Source organism: Marmota monax, unplaced genomic scaffold (assembly GCF_021218885.2).
Source record: "Marmota monax isolate L192 unplaced genomic scaffold, Marmota_monax_Labrador192_F-V1.1 WCK01_AAM20220418_F8-fsc01453, whole genome shotgun sequence".
Lineage (NCBI taxonomy): Eukaryota > Metazoa > Chordata > Mammalia > Rodentia > Sciuridae > Marmota > Marmota monax.
Window position 1 is genome coordinate 32258 of NW_026692077.1, and position 26959 is coordinate 59216.

Below are 26959 nucleotides of genomic sequence, written 5' to 3' on the forward strand. Positions count from 1 at the left end.
AGAGCATTAATGAAGAGTTGATTGTTAGAGTGGAGATTACTACCCAACAAATTGCAACTCCTCCAACTTGTTGGTACATGGTGCAGGTGGAATTTAAGCTGAGCGTTGGGAAGGATAAGTGGGGTTTTTCAATGTGTGCAACATAATTGAGAGAACTGTTCTGGGAAGTGGGGACTGTGAATATGCCAAGCTGGTAGAGACTCCAAATGGACCAGTTTGGCTGGAACAGATTGTTCATATTCGTCAATGTATTCATTCCTTCAACAGGTTTTATTGAGCACATGCAATTTGACCTGGGTTTACATAGGTGACTAAGATATAGTTCTTGCTCCTTGAGGAGTTCATAGTCAACCTGGAGAGGCAAACAAACATACATATGAATCAGGGATAATAATACAGAGTCATCTAGGCTACATCTGAGGCATGGGTAGGGGGCTGAGGGAATGCAGAATGGCATTCCATCAATCTGGTGAAAGGAGACAGGCAGGGAAAGGAGGTGTACACTTGATGGATTCTATGTCCTCCTTCTCTCCAAAGTAGGAATAATAACTTTTGCTTAGCCTATAGAGTTATACTGGGGATCAAATGAGTTTAATTAATATAAAACATTTAAAACAGTGGTTGTCATACATAGAATAAGAGCTTAATAAATGGTTTTGTTCTCATTATTACTTTTACTGTAATCTCTGTTTCTTAGAGTCTGACCACTGTCCAATCCACAGTCAGCCTGCAAAATATGAATGAATGAAAGGATAGAGTTGGAAGTTGGAAAATGGCCAGTGAGGAGGAAAACATGGCTTTGCAGGAGAGTAAGGGCCAGGGGAAGCTGTTGAGTCTGACTGCTATGTAATGAACTACACCATCCGTTTTTCACTGGATGATACTTTAATTTCTGACTTCATTCTTTTTTTCCTGCACCCACCAAGTCACCATTTTTTGTTGCTTTGGCCATATCTGATGTATTTCTTTCTTTCTCTAATATCACTGCAAACCCCTAATCCGGCTTTCACCACTTCTCTCAGGATTACTTCACCAGCTTCTGAAGTATTTTTTTTTTTTTTTTTTTGGCTCATCACTATGTCAGTTAAGTTCTATCCTGTTCACTGTGGCATGATTAGTAATGTTCTTAAAAAAGTATTGTCATCACTTCACCAGCATTCTCAAGCCTCTGTGGATGGATTAAGTCTTTTCTATAATGTTGCTTGCTCGTCCAACCTCATGCCCCTGCGGTAAGGGTGGTAGAGTGGAAGGAGTGCTGCATTCTCCTCAGGAGGTGATTATGTGGCCTTGAGCAAGACACTCAGCCTTTCTGTGTCTCAGTTTATTGTCCCATAAAATATGGATAATACTAATATTAAATATTAAAATATATATGATGATAATAAATAATTATAATCTGTGATCCAAGGGAAAATGTTAGCATTTCCTTAAAAAAAACCCTTTAATTATAAGCAGACCTTTCTTTTCGCTCTGGACCAAGACATTATGCTTTGTTCCATTTAGGACCTTTGTTGCTCTTGGTGAGGAGTGCCTTTTTTACCTTTCGCTGGCTTATTCAAATCATTCTACCTGAGCTTCAAACTCAAGCTTAAATGTCATCTCCTTCATGAGATTTCTCACCATTAGTCTACTTCATGGCCATCTCTTTCTTCCCATTTCCTGTGTTGTACATCTGATTATTTTATAATATGTTATAATACTCTGGCTTCATTATTGTTCCTAATGCAACATGGTACTTAACTTCTTCCATAGAAGGGAGGGTGCCTTATAGTCTTCCTGTACTGCTGGGTACTCAGTGTTTTCTGAATATTTTCATATCACTTTATGCCTTTTCCCACTTTTTTCTTCACCTTTATTTTGTTCTCTCAACTTTTGTCCTATATATTTTGCTATTGCCAAAAATTTAAACAAAGACTGGTTGGAGACAACTAACTTAATTTTGCTTTGAAAGAAATGATGCTTTTAGAATTGAGGATATTGTGTAAAAATGCTAAGAAATCTAAGATTCTACATAGGAATTTTGAGATAGCTTAAAGAATATAAAATATATACCTAGAATAAATGTACTTTATATATGTAATGTTTCGTAAAGAAAACATTTTGACTTTCACTTTTTCTTCTTCATTAATGGTTATTTTTTTGGCCATGAAGTTACTGAGATGATCTTGAGGCTAGTAAACCATTAAAATCTGTGGTTCTAATCTAAAATTTGATTTTCATATATTAGGAGAATAGAAAGTTCCGGTTGGGTTTCTGGTTAGCTAGCCTATAAGTATGATGTAATTTAAGGATTAAATATAACACGACTTAACTTTTAAACTTCGTTGACCTGTCATAGGTTTCTGTTTTTGGTTAAGTTCATTCTGTGAAAGACAATTTCTCAATACAAATAACCTGCATTAGGAGAAGTTATTGATATAGAATAGAAAGCAGAAATATAATACTCTTTTTAGTTTTCATATAAGATAGTAAAAACTGAAAGTACTAAACCAACCAACCAATCAAACTCTACAGACCCCAGTGTTAAATATTGAAATTAAACATTGTCAAAAATTCAGTGGCTATTTCTCCTGCCTCATAAATTTAAAAAAATTCCTTTAGGTCCAGTTGTGTTTTTCATCCAAATCAATAATTTCACGGATGGCTGCGTGTGGACCATTGGCACGTTTGGATATAACTTCTTGTTAAGTTTTAGCTAGGGAGTTTGGGCCAATCTAAATAGAATGGAGAAAATTTTAGATTAGAAATGGTGCACACTGAGGTTAAAGTTCATAGAGAAAGTAATAATCCCCTACTCTGATGACTTTAAGTGAATATATGTGAGATATATATATATACATTTAAGGGAAAAGTCTTATGAAGTTAAATTAATGTCTTAATTTTATTGTTTAGAGATTTTAAAAAATGCTTCATAACAAATGAAACTCCTTCTTTGAATCACTTTGGGAGAGGTTGGAATTGCAGAGGAAAAGATTTAAATCATTATTTAAATGTAACATATGGTAAAGGGGAAATTTATCATAATCTTTTTGGCTCCTCAGGGCTGATGGTTGATAATGCCCAAAGACCATTTAATTTTTTTGGATTACACAAATTTGCAGATAACATTGCAAAGTTAGTTCTAAGATTGAGTTTATAGAGCTATTCAGACTTTTTTATGATCCAGGGCCTGTGCTAAGCATTTACCTGCATTTTTCTCATTAAATCCTGATATCAGCTTTATGAGGTAGCTTTTTAAAACAGTTATTAAAGTAAGTGATTTGCCCCAAATTATTCTATAAAGGGGCTCCACTGGGATTTGAACACAGGTATATCTTCTGAGCCTTTGCTTTATTTAGTACAATGACTCTTTCGAAGTAACCTGATATTGTATTTTCCAGCATTGTGACTTAGAAAATTATTAAGTACATAAGGGATTTTATTTCCCTTTTCAGAGTGGACAAGCTTTCTTTATTATCATTGTTTTGTGATTAAAAACACTCTAATATAAAAAGAAAAAGAACTAATGAGACTAGATTTCCTGCCCTTGAAGAGGTTAGGCATGTAGGTCTTGCCTGTACCCAGCCTAGACTCTGCCCCAACTTCCTGAGGGTTCCTTTTGCTTGGATTTCTGGAGGTTCCTAACTTTGTCAGGATTGTCCTTAGTCCCAGCATCGTCATTAAAATAAATCACAGCAATTAGCCCCATGCATAACTGCTCTGTTAATCCTTTTATGCAACTGGCTTTTCCAGGTGCTGGTAATACCAGTTATGGAGATTAATCCCTTTTCATCAGGTTTTTACTCTAAGTCCTAGGGAATACAATGGTGAACTCATGATATATGTCTGAATTAATTCAATAGGTTCTATTGCTTTGGAATTCTCCAACTTCCATATTCAAAAGCTATCAAACTTTTTTGTGTCTTTCACAGATATTATCAATATTTCCCATATTGATCATTTTGGTTAAATGTGGAGCTAAGTAGAATTTTCTGGTCTTAAAACGTAGATAAATAAGTGAATATTTATAGAGTTATAAGATGTTAGGCTTTTTAAATTAATTAATTGGCTAGTTAATTGAAAATTTTTTTCAAGAATGAAGACCCCACAGTCTATATTGGGATGGATTGTTACATTCTATCACATTGATACCACCAAGGTGCTCTAAGCAGAAGAATAGCATGAATAACAAGAACTTTCATTACTAATGTTTATTTAACATTTGTTGTGCCAAAAATTGTGTTAAGGGCTTTATGTACATTTTCTCATGTAACCCACTTTATTCTGTAAACCAGATACTATCCCTTGTATACAGAGGAGGGAATTAACACTTAATAGTGGTTATAGGGTATACACAGAGTAAGACAACTAATAAGTTAGTAGCCAAGCCAGAATTCACACCAGATTGTCTGTCTCTAGATCTTACATTCTTTACCATGATCTTTCACTGATGGATATTTAATTAGACTTGGATTTGTGGTTTTAAAGGCCGTCCAGAAATGCAAATAACAGTGGTATGGGTGGAATCTGTTATTATAGCAGGTCTGTTTTAGTATAGGCTGACATTTTCTATGTATAAATGAACTAAATGGAATTTTAAGGTAAAAATTTAAAGAATGTTTTTCTTTGTTGAGCTTATTTTTATGTGCCCTTCAATCTTATGGGACTCTCACTGGCCCTGGTTTTAATAAATGTCATGCATGCCTCATGATCAGAGGTCCTTTCAGGTGCAGTATCCGAGCATGCATTGATCCTAGATATCTATGCAGACTTGAAACTGGATAGAGTTGCTTTTGGACAAGATGGTAAAGCTGATAGTTTGTCACTGGTGTCTCCAACTCTATTTTTTCTTCCTCTTCTCTAGGTTGAACTATGTCTGCATTTCTTGGAGCTATGACTTTTTGTCTTTAACTTCTTTTTTTCTCTGTCTAGGGAGGATATATGATATTGTTCATCCATACTAATAGAAACGTAACCACCGTATGTTGTTTCGAGAACCTTGGTATTTGCATTTTGAGTTTTCCTTTTAATTGTGAAATGAGAGATTGTTCCTTATGTTAGGAATTTCAGTTCTTGGTAAGAAAAAGGAGAGAAATTATTTTGGGCATAAATCTGCTGAAATTACACTTGGCCCACTTAAAAAGCCATCCTTAAACAAAAATGTAATTTAGTCTTTCTATTATTATTTATAATGCATGTGGTGGAGTACACTGAAGAAAAGGTACAAGTATCTCACGTTTACCCTCTTTTTACTCTATAGTCAGATACTTTCTGCTTCACTATCCACAGCTCAAGAGTTCTGTTCCTGTAGTCTCCTCAGCATTTTAGGAAGTTGCCTCCTCTTCAGAATTTCCCCCCTCCCTCCCCCTCCTTTCTTTCCTTCCTTCCTTCCCCTCCCTCCCTCCCTCCCTCCCTGCCTTCCTTCCTTCCTTTCTTTATTTTTGGTATGGAGCATTGAACCTAGGATTGCTTCACCACTGAACTACATTCCAGCCCTGCAGCCCCCATTTAAAAAAAAAAAATATTTTGAGACAGGTTCTCACTGAGTTGCTTAAGGTCTTGCTAAGTTCCTGAGGTTAGCCTCAAAATTGAAATCTTCCTGCCTCAGCCCCCTGAGTTGCTGGGATTAAAGGTGTGCACCACCACACTTAGCTCTCTGAAAGCTTTTGAGGATGTTATCCCTGATCAACTCAGCCCTAGGTGCTCAATTCATTTGTTTGTGCCTTTTATTGGTAAGGGGAAGACTTCCTCAGTGGGTCCCCTCTTTGGGATCGATCTATCTCTCTTGAAAATATTTCACCTTTTGTCTCCATGACTCGATTTTCCATCTACTTTTGTCTTTTGGCTGACTCCTCATTCCCCTCTTTTTCTTATTTGAGGTCCTTTTTGTGTTGTGTTCCCAGATAGCCATTTTGTTCCTCAGTAGCTTCCCCTTTCCTTCAATGCTTTGCCATCCCCTGGCCTCTCTTTTCTTCTCACCCATCATACCCTTCCTTTCCTTCTCCTTCTCATCTACTCCACTCCATCCCATATTAATCAAAGGCCCATTCTTTGCCTTTGAGACTCCGACAAGGTGGGCTTCAGGTTGGAGTTGGAGATGTGCTGGGGAAATGCCCCAGTTACACAGCTGATGGGAAGGCATAAACCCTGCTGTGTTCCAGGGACATGGTGACGAAGGACCCAAACTAAATGCATCAAGACGCAGCTGACCTACATTTAAGACCTTGAAATAAGTGATAGATACCCTATGTTTGGAGAAGAGAGGAGCCTGCGGGGCTGGCTGGAAAAAACCAATCCAGCAGAACCTATCTTGTAGAAGAGAAAACTATCATGTCTGTAGATCTGGAAGAGGCCCAATCGCATGTATACCTGTCAACACACGTGTATCGTGTTGGCATTGTATGCCATCTATGAGCTGTGTAAGGACAAATTTGTGAACTTTTATAAAGGCATGTGAGCTGGAAACTCTGATTCTCTACTTTTTCTAAAACTCTCTGGGTGAATTGCAACCTGTACTACGTGTGAAACTGTCATACACAGCCAAGGTGAGCAATTTTCCCAAGTGGAGGAAAAGTTACTGCTCCTACTGGATTACCTTTTCCAGGTGTCTGTGCACCTAACTGACTAAATATGCTACAGACTGTAGAACGTTGGGAATTTATAAATGACCTGATATGCAAATAGAGCAGAAGTCATAGATATTTACTTCTATCTTGTTCCCAATCCATTAGATACTAACTTAGATTTAAACTTGATTCCTTCAGAAATACAGTTGGATCAGTTATTGAATAGTACTTCTGTTCCTGTCTTTGAATAGCATTTTTCAGATGGGTCACACTTAAATCAATCTTTCTGGCAAAAAATGAAAGAACCTTGAGTTTTATTGTATCTCAGTGGTGGTGAAATCAGTCTTTAACAAACAGTTAATGTAAGAACTGTGCACATAATAAATAGACCTAGGATTCCAGCTGGCATGGTGTCTGATTTTAGATTGAATGACAACCAGCTATGGTATTTTCTGTTTTCAAGGGATGGTGGGGGGGAGAGTCACAGAAATGGAAATGTAGGGTTTTTTTCTTTTTTTTAAAAAAAGATGCTATTTAAAATAGTCTTGAGCGTGAAGTGCCCTATTTTTGGATTTAGGTCATTTGACATGCTTTTTTAAGATGAAAAAAAAAAAAAAAAACAGACCAGGGGTAGCTGCATTGGAGGTTAACATCAGGAGGACTCTGCCCAGTGTGGGAACTTGTTTTTCTACTGCCTTGGCTGCTACACAGGCAGCTCAGTGACTCTGCCTCTTCCCTAGCCCCTCTGAGAACACCATCTTCCAGACTGGGGAGCAGAATAGAAACCAAATGAGTCTTCCCACTTCAGGTACAGCTCTGTGTTTTATTTCCTCATTACTCATGCCAGTAGACAGGAAGCTTCAGATGCTAGACCATAGCTCTGCCCTTAAACCCCCTCTCTCTCATTCCCTACTTCACTTTCTTAGGCAGAAGTCCTGACAGGGATCTGGCCCCAAGGATTATAAAGATATTTGCTTCTTTTTACTCATCTTCCAGTATTTCATCAGCAAGGGATGCTGGGACATTGTGAGTGAGAGCAGGACAGAAACCTTGAGAAATAAGGGGGTCCTTTGGCTGTGCACATTGGATGCTAAGATTCACGTGCTGGGGTGTGCCCTCCTCAGACAACACTGCTTCTTACACCTTCACTCACCAGCTCACCACAGGGGAGTTCACATGTTTCAACAGCCGTAACACATGTTCCATCCCAATAAGAGACACCAGATTTCCACTAGGCCTTTTAATATCAATCCACCTTAGATCTCTTCTGTTACATCTGTCATATGTTTTTAATATCTCAATATATACAAAGTCATCTTATTTTTTAAATCTCTACCAGGTAGATGTTTGTATATTAATACCTTTAGTTATTATTTGAGAACCTCATTTATCTCAAGTAACCTAATCGGGAGCAACTTAAAGTGTGAAGCTCTTTTAAATGTCACTCAGATGTAATAAAGGTGTTCAACGGTGGATTTACCAGTAGGAATTTGATCTGTTTTGAATTTTCTGTCTACTCTGTTATTGTTGATCATTTCCAGGGTTTCACCTCATGTACCTTAGGTATTGAATACAGATCTGTAAAAATTGGTGTGAATATAAACAGGTAGAAAGGAAGGCAGAGTGTCGGGGAAATGCTCAAAGATCTCCAGCCACCAACAGGCCTCAGAGAAAACTCTTTAACAATTAGCTAGCCCTTGTTAGTCACACAGAAGATTTCACTCACTTGGTAGCTAGTGGGCTCAGACACAACTTTTGAAGTACCTTCCAAGTAGGGGTGTCATATCAATCCTTTCAGAAGGCTATCTCCAGGCTCCATTCTTTTAATATCAATCAAGGACCCACAATCATGTTTGTCTAAGCCATTAACTTTTACTTATATTTTAATCTTTGTCCTCTTTCCCAGTAGATTACTTTTTCTTAAAGTGACAAGGAGCCGTCAATTGGCTTGGTGTCGTGGCATTTCTGTATCCTCCTCCCTTCTGCTAGTGATGGTCTAAAATTTGGGGGCCAATGGCTATATGCTGGACCGGTAGTCAGTGACGGGTATGATCCAATTGCAGTGGTATCAACCTAAGACAGGAGGCTGACGCCTAAAGGTCAGTTTTCCGATGACGGGTAAGAACCATATGTTGAATTGGACAACCTACCAGGCACGGTCCTTAAGCCACATTAACCTCACTCCCCCACTGGCACCAAGGCCAAATTTGGGGGCCAACAGAGGTGAGGCAAAGAACCTCACCCCCCTACTGGTGCATAGACCTATCCACAAGTATGGCTGTATGCTGGACCGGTAGTCAGTGACGGGTATGATTCAATTGCAGTGGTATCAACCTAAGACAGGAGGCTGACGCCTAAAGGTCAGTTTTCCGATGACGGGTAAGAACCATATGTTGAATTGGACAACCTACCAGGCACGGTCCTTAAGCCACATTGCTTGTTGTTTAATTAATCAGAAGGGGGGAGATGCTGGGAGCCATTAGCCAAGTAAGTAGGTATGACAGTTTCCTTGCCAGCGTACCCCATGTTGCAGTGACATTGAATGTAGGTGACCTTGCTCAAGGACCAGGGCGGATTAGGGTGTTCCGGTTTAAGATATCGTGTTTAGGGCGTTCCCAGTTTAGGTTCCAGGTTTAAGGTTTAAGATTATTCCTCCTGGGAATAGGGCCTATCCTGCTGCCTGAGTTCCCCTTGAGTTCTCACGGGATTCAGACAATATATTTTGGGAGACAGAAGCCCAGTGGGTGTGGATTTGGGCAGAGAACGTGGATTTCCCCAGAACGTGATTGTAGACGGCTGGTGTGAGTTCGGGAATAAAGAGTTGCTGTTTGAATCTACAAGCTGTGTGGTGGCTCGTGATTGTGTGCCCAGCCAGACACACTGCGGCATTTGTGCCCAGCCAGACTGTGGCATTGACAAGATCTGCGGTCATGTTTTTATTCATTTAACATGTAATTATTGACTAACCTGAGCTGGACTGAGTTCTGTGCTGGAGGTAGATCTTTGACAAGGCCAAGCTTCTTCTACCTTCCTGCATGTTAGGTTATACTGAGGGAAGATAGTTCACCCTCCCCATACACACAGAGATTAATAAAATGAAATAATACCGATTATTAGTATTGTGAAGGAAGTTAATGAAGGATGAAGAGACGAAACTGGATCAGAGCAAGTTAAGTATGAGGATGAGGAGAACTCTGTGGAAGAGTGTTATAGTTCAGGATTGAGAAATGAGAAGGCCAACTGTAGAAGGAAGGTGGGGAGAGAATTCCAAAATCAAGGGGCCCGTGTGTGCAATGGTCCCACGTGAGAAAGAGCTTAGTCTGACAGATGGTAAAAAAAAAAAAAAAAAAAAAAACGAAAAACAGTTGTCATATTACAAGTGTGAAGAGCTGAGCAGTGGGCCTCTGAGATAGTAGAAGTGTGCTTGGGTTTTATTTCTAGGGCAATGCAGAGCTATTAGTGGGCTTTAAGTGGAGAAGAAACCAATGTGCTGGCTTTGAGACAAGAAGGCTGCTGCCAGGAGAATTGCCCGAGAGGGAGAGGCTCCCAGGTTGAAGACTGATGTCTCAGTGTTGGGCAGGGGTGACTGGAGTGTCACTGAGAATAGCAGCAGCAGATGTTGCTAAATCCACACATTGGGCGGGATTGAAAGAGGAAAGGTCTCTATTCAGCAACAGAGGAGATACTTCTGTGGGGTCCAGTTTGTGTGAGTGGGGAGTAGGTTGGCCATTAGAGCTACATCTGCCCTTGTTAGGTTGGAGCCTTGTTTCATAAAGGGTACAATGCATAGGCAGCTCTTCTGGCAAGATAATATAATAACATAATGGTTATATTACACAGTGAGATTATATGTCTCTGGATTTTGATATTGGTTAAAATTATGTATATGAAATGTGCACACTTATGCAATATGGTTGTGTTTTAGGCTAGAGCTTCTTGGTTCCCTATCAAGTCATTTAGGGAGAGAAAAAAAAAATTTTGACAATATGGGTGTCCCAGTCTTTTTTCTGTTCCTACACAAAACACCAGAGGCTAGTGATGTGTAAGAGATTAATTTTACTAACAGTTCTGGAAGTCCAGGAACATGATATGACAAGGAGTCAGCCTCTGGTGAGGGCCTGGTGCTATAACATACCATGGCAGAGAAGTGAAGGGTAGGAAGCAATCACGTGTGAAAGGAGCATGTGTGCAGGGAATCAACAGAGAGGTTCCAGGCTCACTTTATAACAACCCACTCTGGTGGAAACTTATCCAATCCTGTGAGACCTGAAAGATCTAATCCAGTTTCCAGAGAATTAACCTATTCTCTTGGGAAAAAAAAAAAAAAAAACTATTTATTCATTCAAGAGGATGGTGCCCTCCATGAGCTAATCACCTCCCACTGAGCCCCACCTCTTTAATGTCCCACCACACCTCAGTCTAACTCTGTTGGAGACCCTGATTCTAACACAGGAAGCTTTAGGGAACAGATCACACCCAAACCACAGCAATGGGTGTTACTTTAATGTCTTTGTATAATTTTGTTACTTACAGAAGTCACATGCCCAACCTGTATAAAAATGTAGGAGATGAATTGATAAGAGAATGTGATGTATAATATGTAACTCAAGGGACATGCTGTCTGAGTTCCATTCTCAGACCCACATTAGTTACCTCTGTGAGCACCCACGATATAATGCAGATAACAATGGTGCCTACTTTTAATAGAGTTGGTGTAATCCCATGATCACATCCAACCTTCAGCCTGATGCCTGCAGTATGTAAGGAAATAGTAAATGTTAACTGACTGTGGTAATTTCAGCATTAGAAAGTAATCTAGACTTGCTTTTGTTTTCCTCTCTTGTTTTACAGAGGAGAAAGCCTTAGCCTTGTATTTCATGAAATATGTCAACTCAGCTTGTTAGAGATAGTCCCAGACTTGGGGTACTCTTTTCTTTAAACCCTCAGTGACTGCTCTGCAGAATTCCTTTTCCTTAGAAGAATGACATGTCACCACATGCTAAGACTGAATTTGGATGCTGTAGGGTGGGGTGGGAGGGATTGAGATATCTGGAAAGAGAGAGAATACCACCCTCCCAAATGCAGAATACTGGTAAGATAAAGAAAATCAGAGACATGTGGAGTATGAAATGGATAAGAAGATGCCTATCTTTGGATTGAAAATCTGAGATTTGTTAGGAAGATGAATCGGCTAAGAATCCAAAGCTAAGTATTATCTACAAAAATACTTAATAATAAATTAGACATCACTAAGACACAAATTCAAGAATGGGCTGCTTCCAGAGGGTCTTAAAATCTCTGTAACTTTAATTTGATAACAAAGAAAACTTTGGGATGAGAAAAACCATCACGAAGGGTGAATGAGACATAGCAGAAATACTCAAAATGTCAAACATTTCACTTAAGTAGAATTAGAGCATCTCCTGGGACTTCATGTGTGTGTAATGTTTCTCAGAAGGAAAATAATTATATTCAGGTTTATTGAGGGCCTGAGAACGTGGGTATTAAGAATGGGGTCATGCAGTCTGCGAACCTTTTTTTTTTTTTTTTTTCCAAAAAGCCTTTGGCAAATAGAGACAGCAGAGAGTCCTGCATCCTTATACCCATAGAACACATTCATTGAAATTATTCAAAGGAAACTCTGTAGAAAGCTCAGCTAGGAACATAAATTGATGTCACATTTAGAAAGAAGAAAAACGGGTGGGAAAGGATAGAGTAACTGGAAAGGTTTCAAATCAATGAACAATCCAAATGGCAAAGAATTCTATTGCTAAAAACAGTCTAAAGCAATTCATGTAGGTATCTTTCCAGCAAATGAGTGTCTACTAAGTACAAATAACTGTTAAGAGTTCTGAAAAACATAGATGTGGAGAAACCATGAATCTTACCCCCAAAGAGCTCAGAGTTCAGTCAGAAAGATGACAATCATGCCTCCACCCATTTATATGTGGGGTGTTCATTAAGCATGCATGAAACAGACTACACTTTCTCCACATCCAACCTTGATCACAGACACTGCACATCAACCCTGCCCTCTTTCCACTCAATTGTCCATTACTCTGCAACCAGTTGCATCCAGATTATCATCTTTTGTACATTTCTGTCATTTCTTATCTCAAAGTTTTAAGATTCCTTGAGCATTCTGTTTTATATTTCTCATAACACCTAGGAAAGCAGCTTACACTTAACAGGCAAGATAAATGATTCTCTTTGTTTGAGTCAATACTAAAATAAAACCTAATCTGTAAAACTACATTATTTTTCAGTCAATGAAAGATACCAAAATCTGATCAGATTTCTAATTCAAGGAGTTCTGAGGAAAGGAGTTTGGGGGGACCTAGAGAGAACTTCAGTTTTAAGAAGAACTTCTTTCATGAGACAGAGAATTAGAGCCATAGAGTATCAGGAGGGGAGACCTGGAGAAGGGACATAACTGAGAGAGTCACAGGTTTTGTTTCATAGTGGCAGGGCTGGGACAAGGATACAGCCACTGTGACTTGAGATGAGGAGTGAAGTGTAGGGGCAGTAAGTTATTTTATCAGGATAGACATGAATCAGACAAAATGAAGGCCTGAAATATGAACCATCTTCTACAAACAACATTTTAAAAATGAAAAACCACTAAACCAATATTAATTTTCTACCAGCTTTTAAAGGGTGGAGAATCCCCTACGAAGACAGGGTATATGTTTGCACATGATTTGAAGGCTTGGGAAGAAAAGCACAGCTTGGCCCCACAGTGCAGCAAGTTCAATGATTCAAATATTCTGGCAACCCCAATACCTGATGAGAGGGGCCAGAAGGTGGAAGATCTTCATGGGCATGAGGTCAACTAAGTTTCAAATGATTGGTTCTTGAACCAGAAAGAGCGCACCAGAATAACTGGTATTTTATTTAGAAATCCACACTCCTGGAAGATGATGTGTTTTCTGGCCCTCTGAAAGATGATTATTTACACTGGGGCATGAGGCCTAGAAGCTCTTTCCAACTCTGCACACACTGCCTCTTACAGAAGCATGGCTGCCATAGAGGATTCTAGCTCTAGACCAGCTCTACTTGCCTATGCCCTTGTTGTTTATATACACATATTTAACTATTTACATGTTACTTTTTACCACATGGCTAGGATTGGTTGTGAATTTTGCACCGTTTAATATGAGAAAAAAAAGTATTTTACAAGCACTGATGAGAAGCCAATATTAGAAAATAAAATTTGCCAGTCGCTTGAGGCAAGACAGATTTACTCTCCGCCGCCCTCAGTAGGAGCAGAGGTCTGTGATGGGGCTTCATCCCTGGGAGAAGAACAAAGCCAAGGTTGTTACTCTTGAAAGGAGCAATTAAGCTTTTCCTTACCTCTTCACTTGAGAATTTTATATCACCCCCCAGTCACTTACCCAGCATCCTTATTGAAAATCTCATCCTCATCAGAGGAGTCCTTGTCATGTAGCTTCTGTGCCATGTTTTTCTTACGTGTGGCATTGAGAGGTCTGTACGTATCTCTACGCCAAAGTGGCCGCCTTAACCAGAAAAAGCCCTCCTAGAAAACAGAAAGTGGAACATTAATTCTGCTTCCCGCTGCCTTCCCTGGCCACAGCACTGGGTTCTCTTCAGATTTACCTGATTTTCACTTTCCATTGAGCTTCTCCTACACAGAAACCCAAAACAGCTCCTGGGGGGAAACACATGCACAAGACAATTAGTGATGGATGCCATTTTTCATGTCTTTTTGTAATGTGCACCTTTGGTCTTTTTAGGACAAAGCCTATACCTTAGTTCATAAGCACAATGAGCAAAATCATGCTAGACCTGGGGTCCTAAAAACAATTCCCTGCATGCTGGGCTACCAGAACTCTCTATGTATGTTCCCAAAGAGCCACATGAGCATAGGCAGGATTAGCAACTCTGCTTACCCTCTTGGCTAAGTACCTTGTACAGTACACAACCATACTGGGCTGAAGTGTTTTACTCTCTCCAGAGCCTTTCACATCAGTCCTCTTTGGACTTAAATCTCAACATGTATCATCATTTTGGGGTGGGGAGCAGGGTGGCTCTTGAGGGAGAAGGTGTTTCTATTTCCTAGCTGCTTTATCCTACAAGTTGAATTACATCAAGTAAATACCAAAGTCCAATTAGTAAAGTTGTCTAGCTCACTGATTTCCATATTGCAGGCTGTCACTTATGATTGAGTTGTAAAATCAGTTTAGACATATACATAACAAAAAACAATAGGAAAAAAAACCTGTGCATTGTTTCAAACATTGCTGATGTTTACATTGAAATGTGTCTACTAATTCACAATATCAAATGTTGCTCACAGCCCAAGTGTGGGTATAATTAATGGAGAAGTACCTAGCTGGAAAGGAACCATTTTCTGACACTAACTGTGACCACAGGGTAAGATATTTTCCCTTTCTTATTCTCCGTTTCTTATTATAAAAGGAAGAGACAAACTACTATTTCTAAGCTCCCTGTTAAAATTCTATGAAATCTAGGTAAAAGGAATAGAGAGTGGGGGTGAGAAGGTGACCAGTAAGGCAAGAAGGTAAAGTTTTCCTACCACCTGGAGGAAGGACTCATACATTCTACTTCTACTTCCGCCAGCCTGGAAGGGGAATAGCACAGCATGCTAATGACCCAAGGTCTTCCCTGTCCCTGAAAGCCTCAAAGAAGGGCTCCAGCTGAGTCTGATGCACGTGAACAGTGGGAGCAGGCACAGCCCAAACCTCTTGCCCTCCACTCTCTTTCCTTAAGGACTGGAGACAGCAGATGCATCCCTGCTAGTGCCTTTGACCTCAGCAGGCTGGGAAACTAGTTTTCCTGGAGCCAGGGGAGACATGAGAGGAAGTATTCTTCCTGCCTTTAGCAGTTTCCTCACTGTTAAGATTGAAATAGATGAGTTCTAAAATTCTCATTTAGGGGCTGGGGTTGTGGCTCAGCGGTAGAGCGCTCGCCTAGCATGTGCGATCCTGGGTTCGATCCTCAGCACCACGTAAAAATAAATAAAGATATTGTGTCCGACTAAAAAATAAATATTAAAAATAAAATAAAATTCTCATTTAAATACTGCCAGGCTCATATTTACCTTAAGGACTTTTCTTCATCATCTTGTGATGCTGTTTTATGGGAATAAATCTGTTTTGGAAGAAAATACTGTCATAAGTATCACAATGACCACTAATCTCCAAGTCTCTATTCATTCCTTATATTTATTTTTAAGTCTTATCTACCCAGTGAGATAATAACTTTTCTGAGGGCAGGAATTCTATCCTTTTAATGGTTCTCTGACTCTTCCATAGTACCTAGCTTAGGGTCTTGCATGCAGCTGGCACTTAATATATTTTATTGACTGTTTTAGATAAAATCCAACAGATAATTCCTAATAAAAACACTTAATAGTAGAAAAAGAAAGAACTACTTAACTTGATAAACATGTCTGCCAGAACTTTAAACAACAGTGTCGTTTTAAAATCAAGAATAAGATTAGGATGCCTGTTATTGCTGCTGTTCAACCTCATTGAGGAGGTCTTAATCAATGCAGTATGAAAAATAAATGAGGGCATAAATGGGGAAAGGAACTGAAACTATATATCAAAATGGATTCTACTGTCATGTATAACTAAAAAGATCCAATTAAAAAAATCTATGTAGTGAAAATACTAAAATTCAGCTGGATGTGGTGGCACACACTTATATTCCCAGCAGTCCGAGATATTAAGGCAAGAAGATCAAGTTTAAGGCCAGCCTGGGTAACTTTGAAATACCCTGTCTTAAAATAAAAAATATTTTTTAAATTTTTTTTATTGTAGCTCAGTGGTAGAGCACTTGCCTACCATGCGTGAGGCACTTGGTTTACCGCATAAAAATAAAATATGGAAGGAAATGCTTCCTTTTAAAAAATAAAAATAAAAAAGACTGGGAGTGCAGTTCGGTGGTGGAGTGCCCCTGAGTTCAATCCCTAGCACCACAATAAATAAATAAATAAATAAATAAATAAATAAATGCACATTAAGAAGAAATGAATATATGGCATGAGATTACATGTTCCCAGAATGTTGTAAAGATGTTAATTCGCAAATTCATTTTCAAATTCAATCTAGTCCTATTCAAATTCAAAGACAGTTTTTTTGTTTGTTTGTTTTTGTTTTTATTTTGTTTTTCTTTTGGCAGAGAAAATATATAAGAATAGTGATGAAATGTACGAAATGATCAGGAGAGCAGGAGCTTGCCCTACCAAATATATAGCTTGAAATATGTTATAAAGCAACTGGAATTAAGTGGTGTGATGTTAGTACTGGCACTGTGTTAGATTCTCAGCAACACATACAAACAAACAAACAAATAAATAAATAAATAAATAAATGTCCATTGACAACCTATTGAGAAAAGTAATAAACCATCATGTAAGCAAACAGAAGGTAAACAGAAGCCAGAGCCAGGAATATACTATTATCACTAGGACCTGCTCTGGAGTAGCCTGATGAGAATTTAGCTGCAGTGCTTTACCTGAACACCTACTTAGACAATACCTCACACTGGAGGAGGAGGAAGCTGTGTGGATCCACTGAGTCTACATATAGCACTTTTATCTTTTAGCCCTCTCCTTTTACCCCAGGGTGATGACTGCTGCTTGAGAGTGAAGTCATTTCTTGTCATTTCAGTAACAAGGAAAGAAATCAGTGGTAGAATGAAAGTACATCAAAACTTTACAAAAATGAGAATAACAAATTGTGGACATGGTTTTGGGTTGGACAAATTTTGCTGCGATGACATCTCTGGCCATATTAGTCTTAATTTCTTAAGAAATTATAGCTTGTTCTCTTGGTTTCAATTTCTCAAAGATTCCCTGGAAATGAAGTTCCTTTAAAAGTCTCTGGGGCTGGGCACTGTGAAGCACACTTATAATCCCAGCTGCTTGGGAGGCTGAGGCAAAAGGATTGTGAGTTCAAAGCCAGCCTCATCAATTTATCGAGGTACTAAGCAACTCAGTGAGACCCTGTCTCTAAGTAAAATACAAAAAAGGGCTGGAGATGTGGCTCAATGTTCAAACACCCCTGGGTTCAATCCCTGGTACCAAAAAGTAAAATAAAAAAATAAATAAAAATCCCTAGAATATATTTTTCAATAAAAGAACAAAGCATAACTCAGTGTTAGTGACTGAAGAGAAATGTCAAGTAGTAGGTGGGGAAGGAACTTTGATTTTCAGGGTATACGTTCTAAATCTATTACAATGATAAGATGTATTCTGGAAACCTGAATTGATTGTTGTCCTTACCTCAATCACACAGAAAATTATAATCAAAATCATCACCACTACAGTCACAGATATTGCCAAGATGAGTTTGTTGTTATGACCATATCCCGGGACTCCTTTTGTGAGCTAAAAGAAAGAAAAAGAATGTTTAACTATTCAAAATTTCCATTCTTCCAGGTGAATAGCTGGCAGTTTCTTAAAGAACACACCAAATTTAATATGTTACATCTTATTATCACACATTTTTTTCCTATTATTTGTTTATCTTGTGTGTTAAGTCCACTTTATTCTCTAATGGAACAAAATGGGGATCACTGTCTTGGGCAAAGTTATGTGGCCAAGACAAGATGTGGACTAGAAGCCCCTGGTCTTCCCGCTTGAATGCTTCAATTGTATACCCTAAATGATGAAAAAGTCTGGGCTTCTTGTTCAATAGTTTCCCTCACCTCACTTGTCTCCTCATGCTCTTTGTTATCACCCTGGGCTTCTGTGCTCTCATTGATATAGTTCTCAGTTTTCCACTGGTCTGTATCCCATTCGGCCTTGGACCCCTTGATTTCTTGCTGCTCACTGAGAAGCTTCATCAGGAGGCCTGTTCTGGAGATGAGCTTGGCACAGGCCAGTTGCACATAGGGTTCAGAGCAGTCCAATTTCAAAGTCCGAATAACATGAGAAATGAGCCTTCTCACGTCATTGTTGGGGATGAGGGACCGAAGATGCTGGTTTAGCTGAATTTCAAACTGATCACCTGGGGATGCCGTCAATGGGTAGGATAAGTCTTCAGGCTTGGGTTGTGAGTCAGTGTTCGAGTTGAGGTATTCCCATTGTGTCTTATTGGTTTGTTGAACAGTTGGCATTATGTTGAAAGGAGTCACAGCAGAATCTACAGCCTCTGCAGCAGCGTTTTCATAGGTTGCATTTTCAGAGGTGGGTTCATCCAACACAGTAATGTTTGCTTCAGAAATAGTTCCTTCAGAAGGAATTTTTGCAGTATTGTTTTCTGCAGGAACACTTTCTATAGGTTCTGGAAGAGCATATAATCTTGAGAAAGGATTCTCCTGAGAATTCAGGTCTCCTAAAGATGAAGAGGCCCCTCGTGGGGGGGAATTTATGAGGCTCCTTATTGCAGAGAATGGGGGCCTCTTTGCAAGCATCAGTCTATTGTGCAAATTATCCTTTCTGAACTTTCGACTCACTTTGGCCTTGGGTATTCTGTGGGCTGCAAGAGGGTAAGTTTTATGAAAGCTGTGAGTCTTTTTGGAACGCATGACTGGTTTATCAGCCTTCAGGCTTTTAACTCGAGCATTTGCATCTTCTAAAACAAAAAGGGTGTAGGTTAAGTCTTTTGCTTTGTTTCTAATCTCAGGCTGTAATTTTGAAATGGAGGAGGTGGGAGATTTGCCCAAGGAGTATTGTTTCAAAAAAGAAGAGACTGCTGCCTTATGTTCATTTGTAAATGAAGCGTCCAGGAGGGAGTTTCCCACTAACTTCCTGGGCCTCCTCCGCACCTTGTGAAGCTGCTCTAGTTCCCTTGGGATTGGTCTCCTGAGCCTGCCTTCTTGGGCAACATTCTCCGCAAGTGCCCAGGCACTCTGTTTCCGTTTTCTCATTTCATTGAGGTGTCTTTTCCGTATGCCCTTCGGCCCCTTGATGACTCTGTTTACTCTCCGCAGCCTTTTCTTTGTACTCTCAATCTCTGCTAGGCTGTTTTCCTGTGGTTGGGCAGTTTCCAATTTCTTTTGAAAGATTTGGCGTTTAAATTTGGGACCTAAAAGCCTAGATTGCATAAGCATGACAGTTTTTTCTTTTTTTTTCACCTCATCAATTTTTTCCTGAATTTCTGCATCTAACAAATTTTCCAGAAAATGAAGCTTCTTTAATTTGTTTTTATAAGTTGGATTGTTGGATGCAGTTGAAAGAGAGTTCTTTGTATTGTTCTTCAAATATTCCATGGCATTACCTCCATCTTGTACGTTTGAAAAAAGCAGTTTAATGAATGGTAATAATGTTGACTCTACGTCTTCTAGATTTCCCTCTGAGAAATATGGCAATATGTAATTTAATGCACTTATAACATCACTTTCATCATTGAAGTCTAGCTGTTCATTTAAGAATCCCGAAAAGGTGACACCATTTTTATCTGAAGCTGGCTTTTCAGGCTCAATAGAAAGCTCAGTGCTAGTGTTCTTCTTCCGGGCCTGTAACACCTTCATGAATGATCCTTCTGTATTCCCTACAGATGCATCTTGAACTGTCAAAAAAGAAGAGACTACTTTTGATAACAGAAGACTGATGGACAGCTTTTTGTCAGTCCACAGCCATACATTCCAGCCAAACATTTAAGTGTCATTTAGAAGAAAGAAAAATAATTTCATAATTAAACCTATGAAATGGCAACAACACAAAGAAAAAAAAGACATCTTTATTGACAAAGTGCTACTTAACTCAGAATATTCCATACTGTGTATAAGAACTCTGTTTAGGACAGCCAATTGCCCAATACTCAATAAAAGCCCAAGACTAGAAGAGAAATATTCATGGGCTCTGAGAGATTCTCTACAGATCAGCTGTGTCTCCTTACATTTACATACCCCATGCTGTCCCCGCTCAGATACAGAGGGGGCACAAGGCTTCCTCTATCCACCTCTTCAGTGTGTCATGTTCCTTCACATCAGATGATCATGACAAAGGACATTCTTCCAAGGAGAATAAGAACCAAGAAGCTAAAGCACAGGCTCCGCTCTTTCTGTTAACACATCCTCCCTCATCTGAACATGTCCTTTCCACCTACTCACCCAGTTCCTTCACCTGGCCCCTGTTCCCCGTACATCTTAGGCTCCATAACAGATGCCTCTACACACACACACACACACACAAAACACCCCACTATATCCATACTGGTTCTTTCCCTAAATTAAGGCAGGGATCTGGGATGTGAGTTAAAAGATTTTTTAATTTGCCTGGTTCTATGCCAATACTGAATGTGCAATAAATCGACAGAATAACAGCATTTTCTGGATAAACAATACTTGAGGTTCTGAAGTACAGTAATGGAAAAGCTATTTTTGTCAGAAGCCTTCCCTGTTTTCATATTAGATGTGAAAACTAGCAATTCTAGCTCTGGGAATCATCCAAAGCTTCTAGCTAAATGAGGTCAAGTGTACCATTGTGTAGCTGGATTTTTTTTTTCCTTTTTTTTTTTTTTTTTTTTGGGTACCTGGGATTTGAACCCAGGGGCACTTAACCATTGAGCCACACCCCCAGGTCTTTTTTATTTTTTTTATTTTGAGACATGGTCTCACAAAATTGCTTAGGACAAAACTCGTGGAGCCATATTTTATTTTTCTCTTTTCGATACACCTCATCCCCTAACTCTTTTAGTCAATCATTAAAGCATTTGTTATTCTTCTAAAGCTCCCAGGATTTTTTTCCTTTTAACAGACTAAAGTCAAACCTTAAAATGTTTTTAATATCTTACTTTTAAAACCTGGCATTTTTATTTGTTATCAAACAGAATAAATTGATGGAATTTGATTTTTCTTGTTCTAACTTTTATTTGTCCTTTTTAGTTATGGCAGTAGAATGTATTTTGACATATCATATACACATGGAGTATAACTTCCCATTCTTGTGGTTGTACATGACGTGGAGTTACACTAGTTGTGTATTCATATATGAACATAGGAATGTTATATCTGATTCATTCTATTGTTTTTCCCATTCCCATTCCCTCCTCCTTCCCCCACTCCCCCTTGCGCTCCCAGGATTTTCTTTCTACTCCCATCACAACCACTCTGATTAAGCTCCTTCTTGCTTTACTCATAGATTTTGCTAAAGTTTTCTAGGTGGCCCCATTGAATTAAGCTTTCTCTTCTAGATCACTCTAAAAATGGATTATAAAATTATCTTCCTGTTTTAATTATTTTTATCTCTTGCTTGAAAACTTTCAGTGGCTCTTCATTTCTCACTGTGTAACTTTCAAACACCTATAGTTGATATTTAAGATTTTTCATATTACCTTTCATTGATTCTAACCCAATACTTTGTAGGCCTACTAGTCTACCAAATCCTGGTCATTCTTGCAGCCATTCCTTTGTGTAGATATACTTCCTGTTTTTTTCTTTAACAATTATAGCCACTTTCAAGCACCAGGTAACATTTGAGCCTATCTGTACAGCTTTCCCAACATCCATACCTCAGTAATGAAAGATTCTGAAGAATTACTGCACCTGTGGTCTGCATCCTCTTTTGGTACTTAATTATATATCATCTCCATTTTTAGTCTTCTTCCCACCTATCATTTTCGTGTTCTGTAAACAATGTCATATTTCTGTGGCTCCTATAGTACTTAGCCCTCAGTTGGGCACAAAATGGATGTTATATGAAAGCCAAGGCTAAGATGAATTCTGGACATAACTGAGGGACTGAATAATAATATTAACAGCTAGTATTCATATATGATAGGCACCGACATGAGTATTACATGTACTCTCTCATCTAAATTTCACAACAATCCTATGAACTGGTAACTATCATAATCCCCATTTTCCAAATAAGGAAACTGAGACATAGAGCTTTTTTGCCCAAGGTCACAACGCTAATAAATGAAAGATCTGGGTTCAAAGTCAGGCAGTCTTATTCTAGAATCTACTCTTAACCACTTGGTTGTATCATCATTAATGAGTTGTAAAGCAGATGGAGCAAAATGGTAGAGCTTAAGCAATGATATGATAGGGCTAAATAAAAATGGGTAAGAAAATAAAGGATGATCACAAGTGAAAGATGGGAGAAAGGACACAAGAGTAAGAAGGAAAAAGAGGATATGGAGAAGTTGACAAGCAAAAACTAAAAGCAAAAAGTCAGTCAATGTGGGTTGGGGAGATGAGAAAGGTCCCGGAGACCCTTGAGGAAAAGGGTAGGCAGAATTCAGAGCACAAATGAGGAAAGGTGATTCTTACAAGACTGTGAAGGTGCCATTGTAGCTGTAGGGCTCTAGCACAGGCACTCGGTGGAGTTTCTGCATTGGGGCGAGACCAACACACAACAGTGTCTCATCTTGGCAGGTACAGAGCTCACATATACTAGTGTTCTTGGTGACATTTTCTTCCTTTTCTGTGGCATAAATTTCGGGGAAATGAGTTGTGGTTTGGTCTGGCTCCACTTGTGCAACTGTGAATTCAGTCATATTTGTTTGCTGTGAAGTTGTTTCAGTTGTTGAAAGAGTTGTAGGAGTTGCAGAACTTTCAGTTGCCACACTGGGTAGTGGAGTCAGGGTAATTGTCACGTCTGGAGGTTGAACTCCAACACTAGAGGACTCCGACACCGGAGTTGTACTTATTGTTGGAAGTGTAATCTCATAATATACAGGAGGTTTCGCTATAATCTCTTTATATGGCTCTGGAAGCTGAATTGGCTTCCCCGGCAAGGTTTGAGAAGACGCAATATCAATGTTGGGTTTTGAAGTTATGGTAATTTCCACTTCAAAAGATTGAGCTATGACTGAAGTTTCCTTGTGGTTGATTTGAGGATTTGTAGTCTTTTGGTATGGACGTGGAAATGTCACATCAGGGGGCTCTGGAGGAAGATTTGTAGTTTCCAGATCTAGATGTGGAAATGTTGTCTCCGGGGGTTTTGGAGGAGGATTTGTAGTCCCCTGGTGAGGACGTAGAAGTGTTACCTCATGGGGCTTTAGAGGAAAAGCTGTAGAATGTTCTCCCACATTGGGCTCTGGAGTTATGGGGAGTTCCACGTCGTGGGGCTTTGGAGGAAAAGCTGTAGGATGTTCAACCTTGACATTGGGCTCTGGAGTTATGGGGAGTTCCACATCCTGGGGCTTTGGAGGAAAAGCTGTAGGATGTTCAACCCCCACATTGGGCTCTGGAGTTATGGGGAGTTGCACTTCCACAGGTTTAAATGCGAGGCTGGGTACTGTTGAATAATGAACTTGATTCTCAGTTAGGACCTGTGGCTGAGTTGAAGTTTCTTGTGTTGGAATCATTCCTTCTTGATACTTTGGAAGCAAAGTTGAGGTTTTCTGCATGGTTGGAAAAACAAATACGGGGACCGTTGGAAGAGATATAGAGAACGTTCCAATAGCTATAGGGAACGATGAAAGAGCGACAGGCTTCTTCTTCGCCCTAGAACGTTTAGTGGGTTTTGGAGTCGAGGTGAGTTCCAGGTCCAAAGGTTGAAATGTAACACTGGGTGATGTTAAATCCTGAGCTTGATTCTGACTTAGGACCTCAGTTGAAGTTTCCATCTGAGTTGTGGTTGCTTGTTGGGCTGAAGAAAATCCAAAGTTTTCAGGGAATCCTGGAGACTGGGAAGGGGCATTCGACTGGGTTGGATAAAATGTAACTTGCTGGGTGGAAACTGGCTCAACTTCTTTAGTGGCTTCTGAAGGTACAGTAACTATCAGAGCCACATGTTGAACTGTGGTTTTAGGCAAATTTGAAGACCCACTTCTGAACATTACTTCTAGATCTTGAGGTGAAAATGACATGGAATCACTGAAGGAAGCAATAGTCGGGACAAATGTGGATTCTGGAGGTTTAGTTGGGAGTGTTTCCTGGACTGGTGGAAGTTCAACACTCACGGGGGGCGTTGAGGGCAGAGATGAGCTCTCCTGCTGACTTGATAAAGATTCCTCAGGCAGCTCTTCAAGCTGACTGGGGACCTCTTGATCAATTGGAGGTTGTTCCTCCTCTAGAGGGGGGCTTGGCTGAGGTTCCAACTGCTCAGGGGACACTGAGGACTCATCTAGGGTCTCCTGTTGCGCTGAAGTTTCAACCTCACTATTCAATTCTGGAGTAGGAGACTCAGCTTGATCAGAACCTAGAGAAGAACCTGTCACATCCTCACCTTCTGGAGATTGACCTACATCGTTAGGGAGCTCTGGAGGCACAGTTGGGGCTTCAGGCTGGGATGCAGAAGGTCCTGACTCATTAGTTGGAATTGAGGGAGGAACTATAGCCTCACCATTGATCATAGAAGTTCCCACCTCTGTAGTGGGTTCAGGTGTTATAGTCATTAGTACATCTGCAGGTTCACCGGTCACACTGGGCAAGTCTAGAGATTGCACTGGTACTTCCAGCTGGCTTTCAGAAGACTGGTCCTCCCCAGGAGACTCAGAAGGCTCAGTTGAGGTCTCTTGCTCACTGAGAGAAGGTTCAGTCTCCACAGGAGGGCCCGGAGGCTGAGCTGGGGTCTCTTGCTGGGTCAGAGAAGGTTCTACCTCCTCCACATACTCTGGAGGCTGAACTGGGGCCTCCTGAACTGGGGCCTCCTGAACTGGAGCCTCTGGCTGAACTGGGGCCTCCTGAACTGGAGCCTCTGGCTGAACTGGGGCCTCCTGAACTGGAGCCTCCTGAACTGGGGCCTCTGGCTGAACTGGGGCCTCCTGCTGGGCTAGAGAAGATTCGGCCTCCTTGGTAGGTTCCGAAGTTATGGTAATTTCCACATCTGCAGGCCTACCTGTAACACTGGGCAAGTTATAATAATGAACTTGATCCTGACCTAGAGATGGAACTACAGGTAGAGTTGGTAGAGTTTCAGCTATATTCTCCATAGGGGACTTGGGAGCTTGAACTGGAGTCTCTTGCTCAGCTAAAGAGGGTTCAGAGAGCTCTGAAGTCTGAGCTGGAGCCTCTTTTTGGGTTGATGAAGGTTCTACTACTTCAAGACCCTCTGAAGGCTGGGTTGGGGCCTGCTCCTGGCCTGAAGGAAGGTGAATCTCTTTATCTGCCTGCGGAGTTACGGTAACCAGATCTGCAGGTTTACTTGTGACAACCGGCTGAGTGTCACTTCTTAGAGATGAAAGCTTATGATGCATTGATGCTTCACCTCCTAGAGCCTCCTGGTCCTCAGGAACTTCTTGCTGGGACGAAGAGGACTGGAGCTCCTCAGGAGTCTCTTGGGCCTCCACAGAAGGTTCAACCTGGTCAGGAGTTTCTGGAGACTCCTCTGAGTTCTCCTGGGATTCCGGAGGTAGGTTGCCAGAAGAAGCTACATCTGTACTTGGATACACATAATCATCCTGCAAGTTGTTCTGAAGCTGAAGTTTTGCAAATTGCTTTGGAGTTCCACCAACAACTTTAGCAAATCTCGGATGCTGAGCTACATCCTTCTTCAGATTCAGTGGTGAAACAATAAACTTTGCTGCTTTTGCACTCTGACTATCTAGAGGTGGAACAAGTACTTCAAATGACTGGTGATCTGTAGACTGATGCAGATTGACAGTATGAATCTTACTTTTGAGTCGAGCATTGGAACCAATTCTGGGAGCCTCTCTTTCGGAATTAGTTTGTCTTGATGCAGCAAACTGATCTTGAACAGCAAACTGATCCATCTCTGGGGCCGGCTCTCCAGGTGAAACCCTGCCCAAGAATGGAAGCAAACTGTCAGTTAACTTCCGTGGTGAGTCCAACATCTGGGAGCGAGCAGAGGACCCCAGGTCATCAAAGACTCCCGGGTCTGCCGGGGGTGTAAGCGCATGGGGCGATAAGGGTGGGAGTTCAGAGGAGAGCAGAGACCAGGGCTTGATAGGCCCTGGGTGCTCAGCGGTCAGCTGGAGAGGGTCCTGGGGCGACTCCAGAGGCTGAGCTGCCTGGACCAGCAGCCACAATGGTTGCCACGTGAGGAGAAGCCCTGGTGCCCAGAGGCGCAGCAGGGACATGACGTGCGGAGGCTTCGGGGCACAGCGACCTAGGCCAATGGGGCGCGGGGCGCGCCTGTGGGAGCCTAACCGTTATGGCAGCCCCTTGAGGCGCGCGCCTGGGAAACCTCAGTGGCCCCGCCCCACCCTTTATTTATGACACCTTGATTATAACACCTTTATTAGGCTCAACCTTTATTAGGCTCACTCAGACCGGGAGCCTTTTCCCACAATCAACCAACCCAAGCTTCCCTTCCCCAAGCAGGGGCCACAATCGACCCCCACAGGCCCCCTCCCCTACATCGAAGCAGGATCTGGGCCCTAGATGTGGGTGGCACCAGGATTTAGGGAGGACCTAGCTGAGTTCGAGAGAGATGGCATAGAAAGGAGGATAAGGATTCAGAGGAAAGGAACAAGATCTGGGAGGCTAGATGGAACTGGAGGGCTGGAAATGATCATGGGCATCTCATCTTATTCTTTGGTCCTTCCAGCCACCAATCAATATAACCA

At 40.6% G+C, this 26959-nt stretch overlaps 1 protein-coding gene across 1 annotated transcript; it reads right to left on the reverse strand.

Moving 5' to 3' along the window:
* Window positions 1–251: 251 nt before the first annotated feature.
* Window positions 252–26578, reverse strand: LOC124102964 (leucine-rich repeat-containing protein 37A). Its single transcript, XM_058584451.1, has 7 exons — window positions 22755–26578; window positions 18243–20133; window positions 17818–17922; window positions 15628–15677; window positions 14163–14214; window positions 13940–14082; window positions 252–352 (listed from the first exon to the last, which is right to left on the reverse strand). Exons 1-7 carry the CDS (start codon window positions 26468–26470, stop codon window positions 271–273), a joined length of 6039 nt encoding a protein of 2012 aa, XP_058440434.1. The 5' UTR covers window positions 26471–26578; the 3' UTR covers window positions 252–270.
* Window positions 26579–26959: the final 381 nt, after the last annotated feature.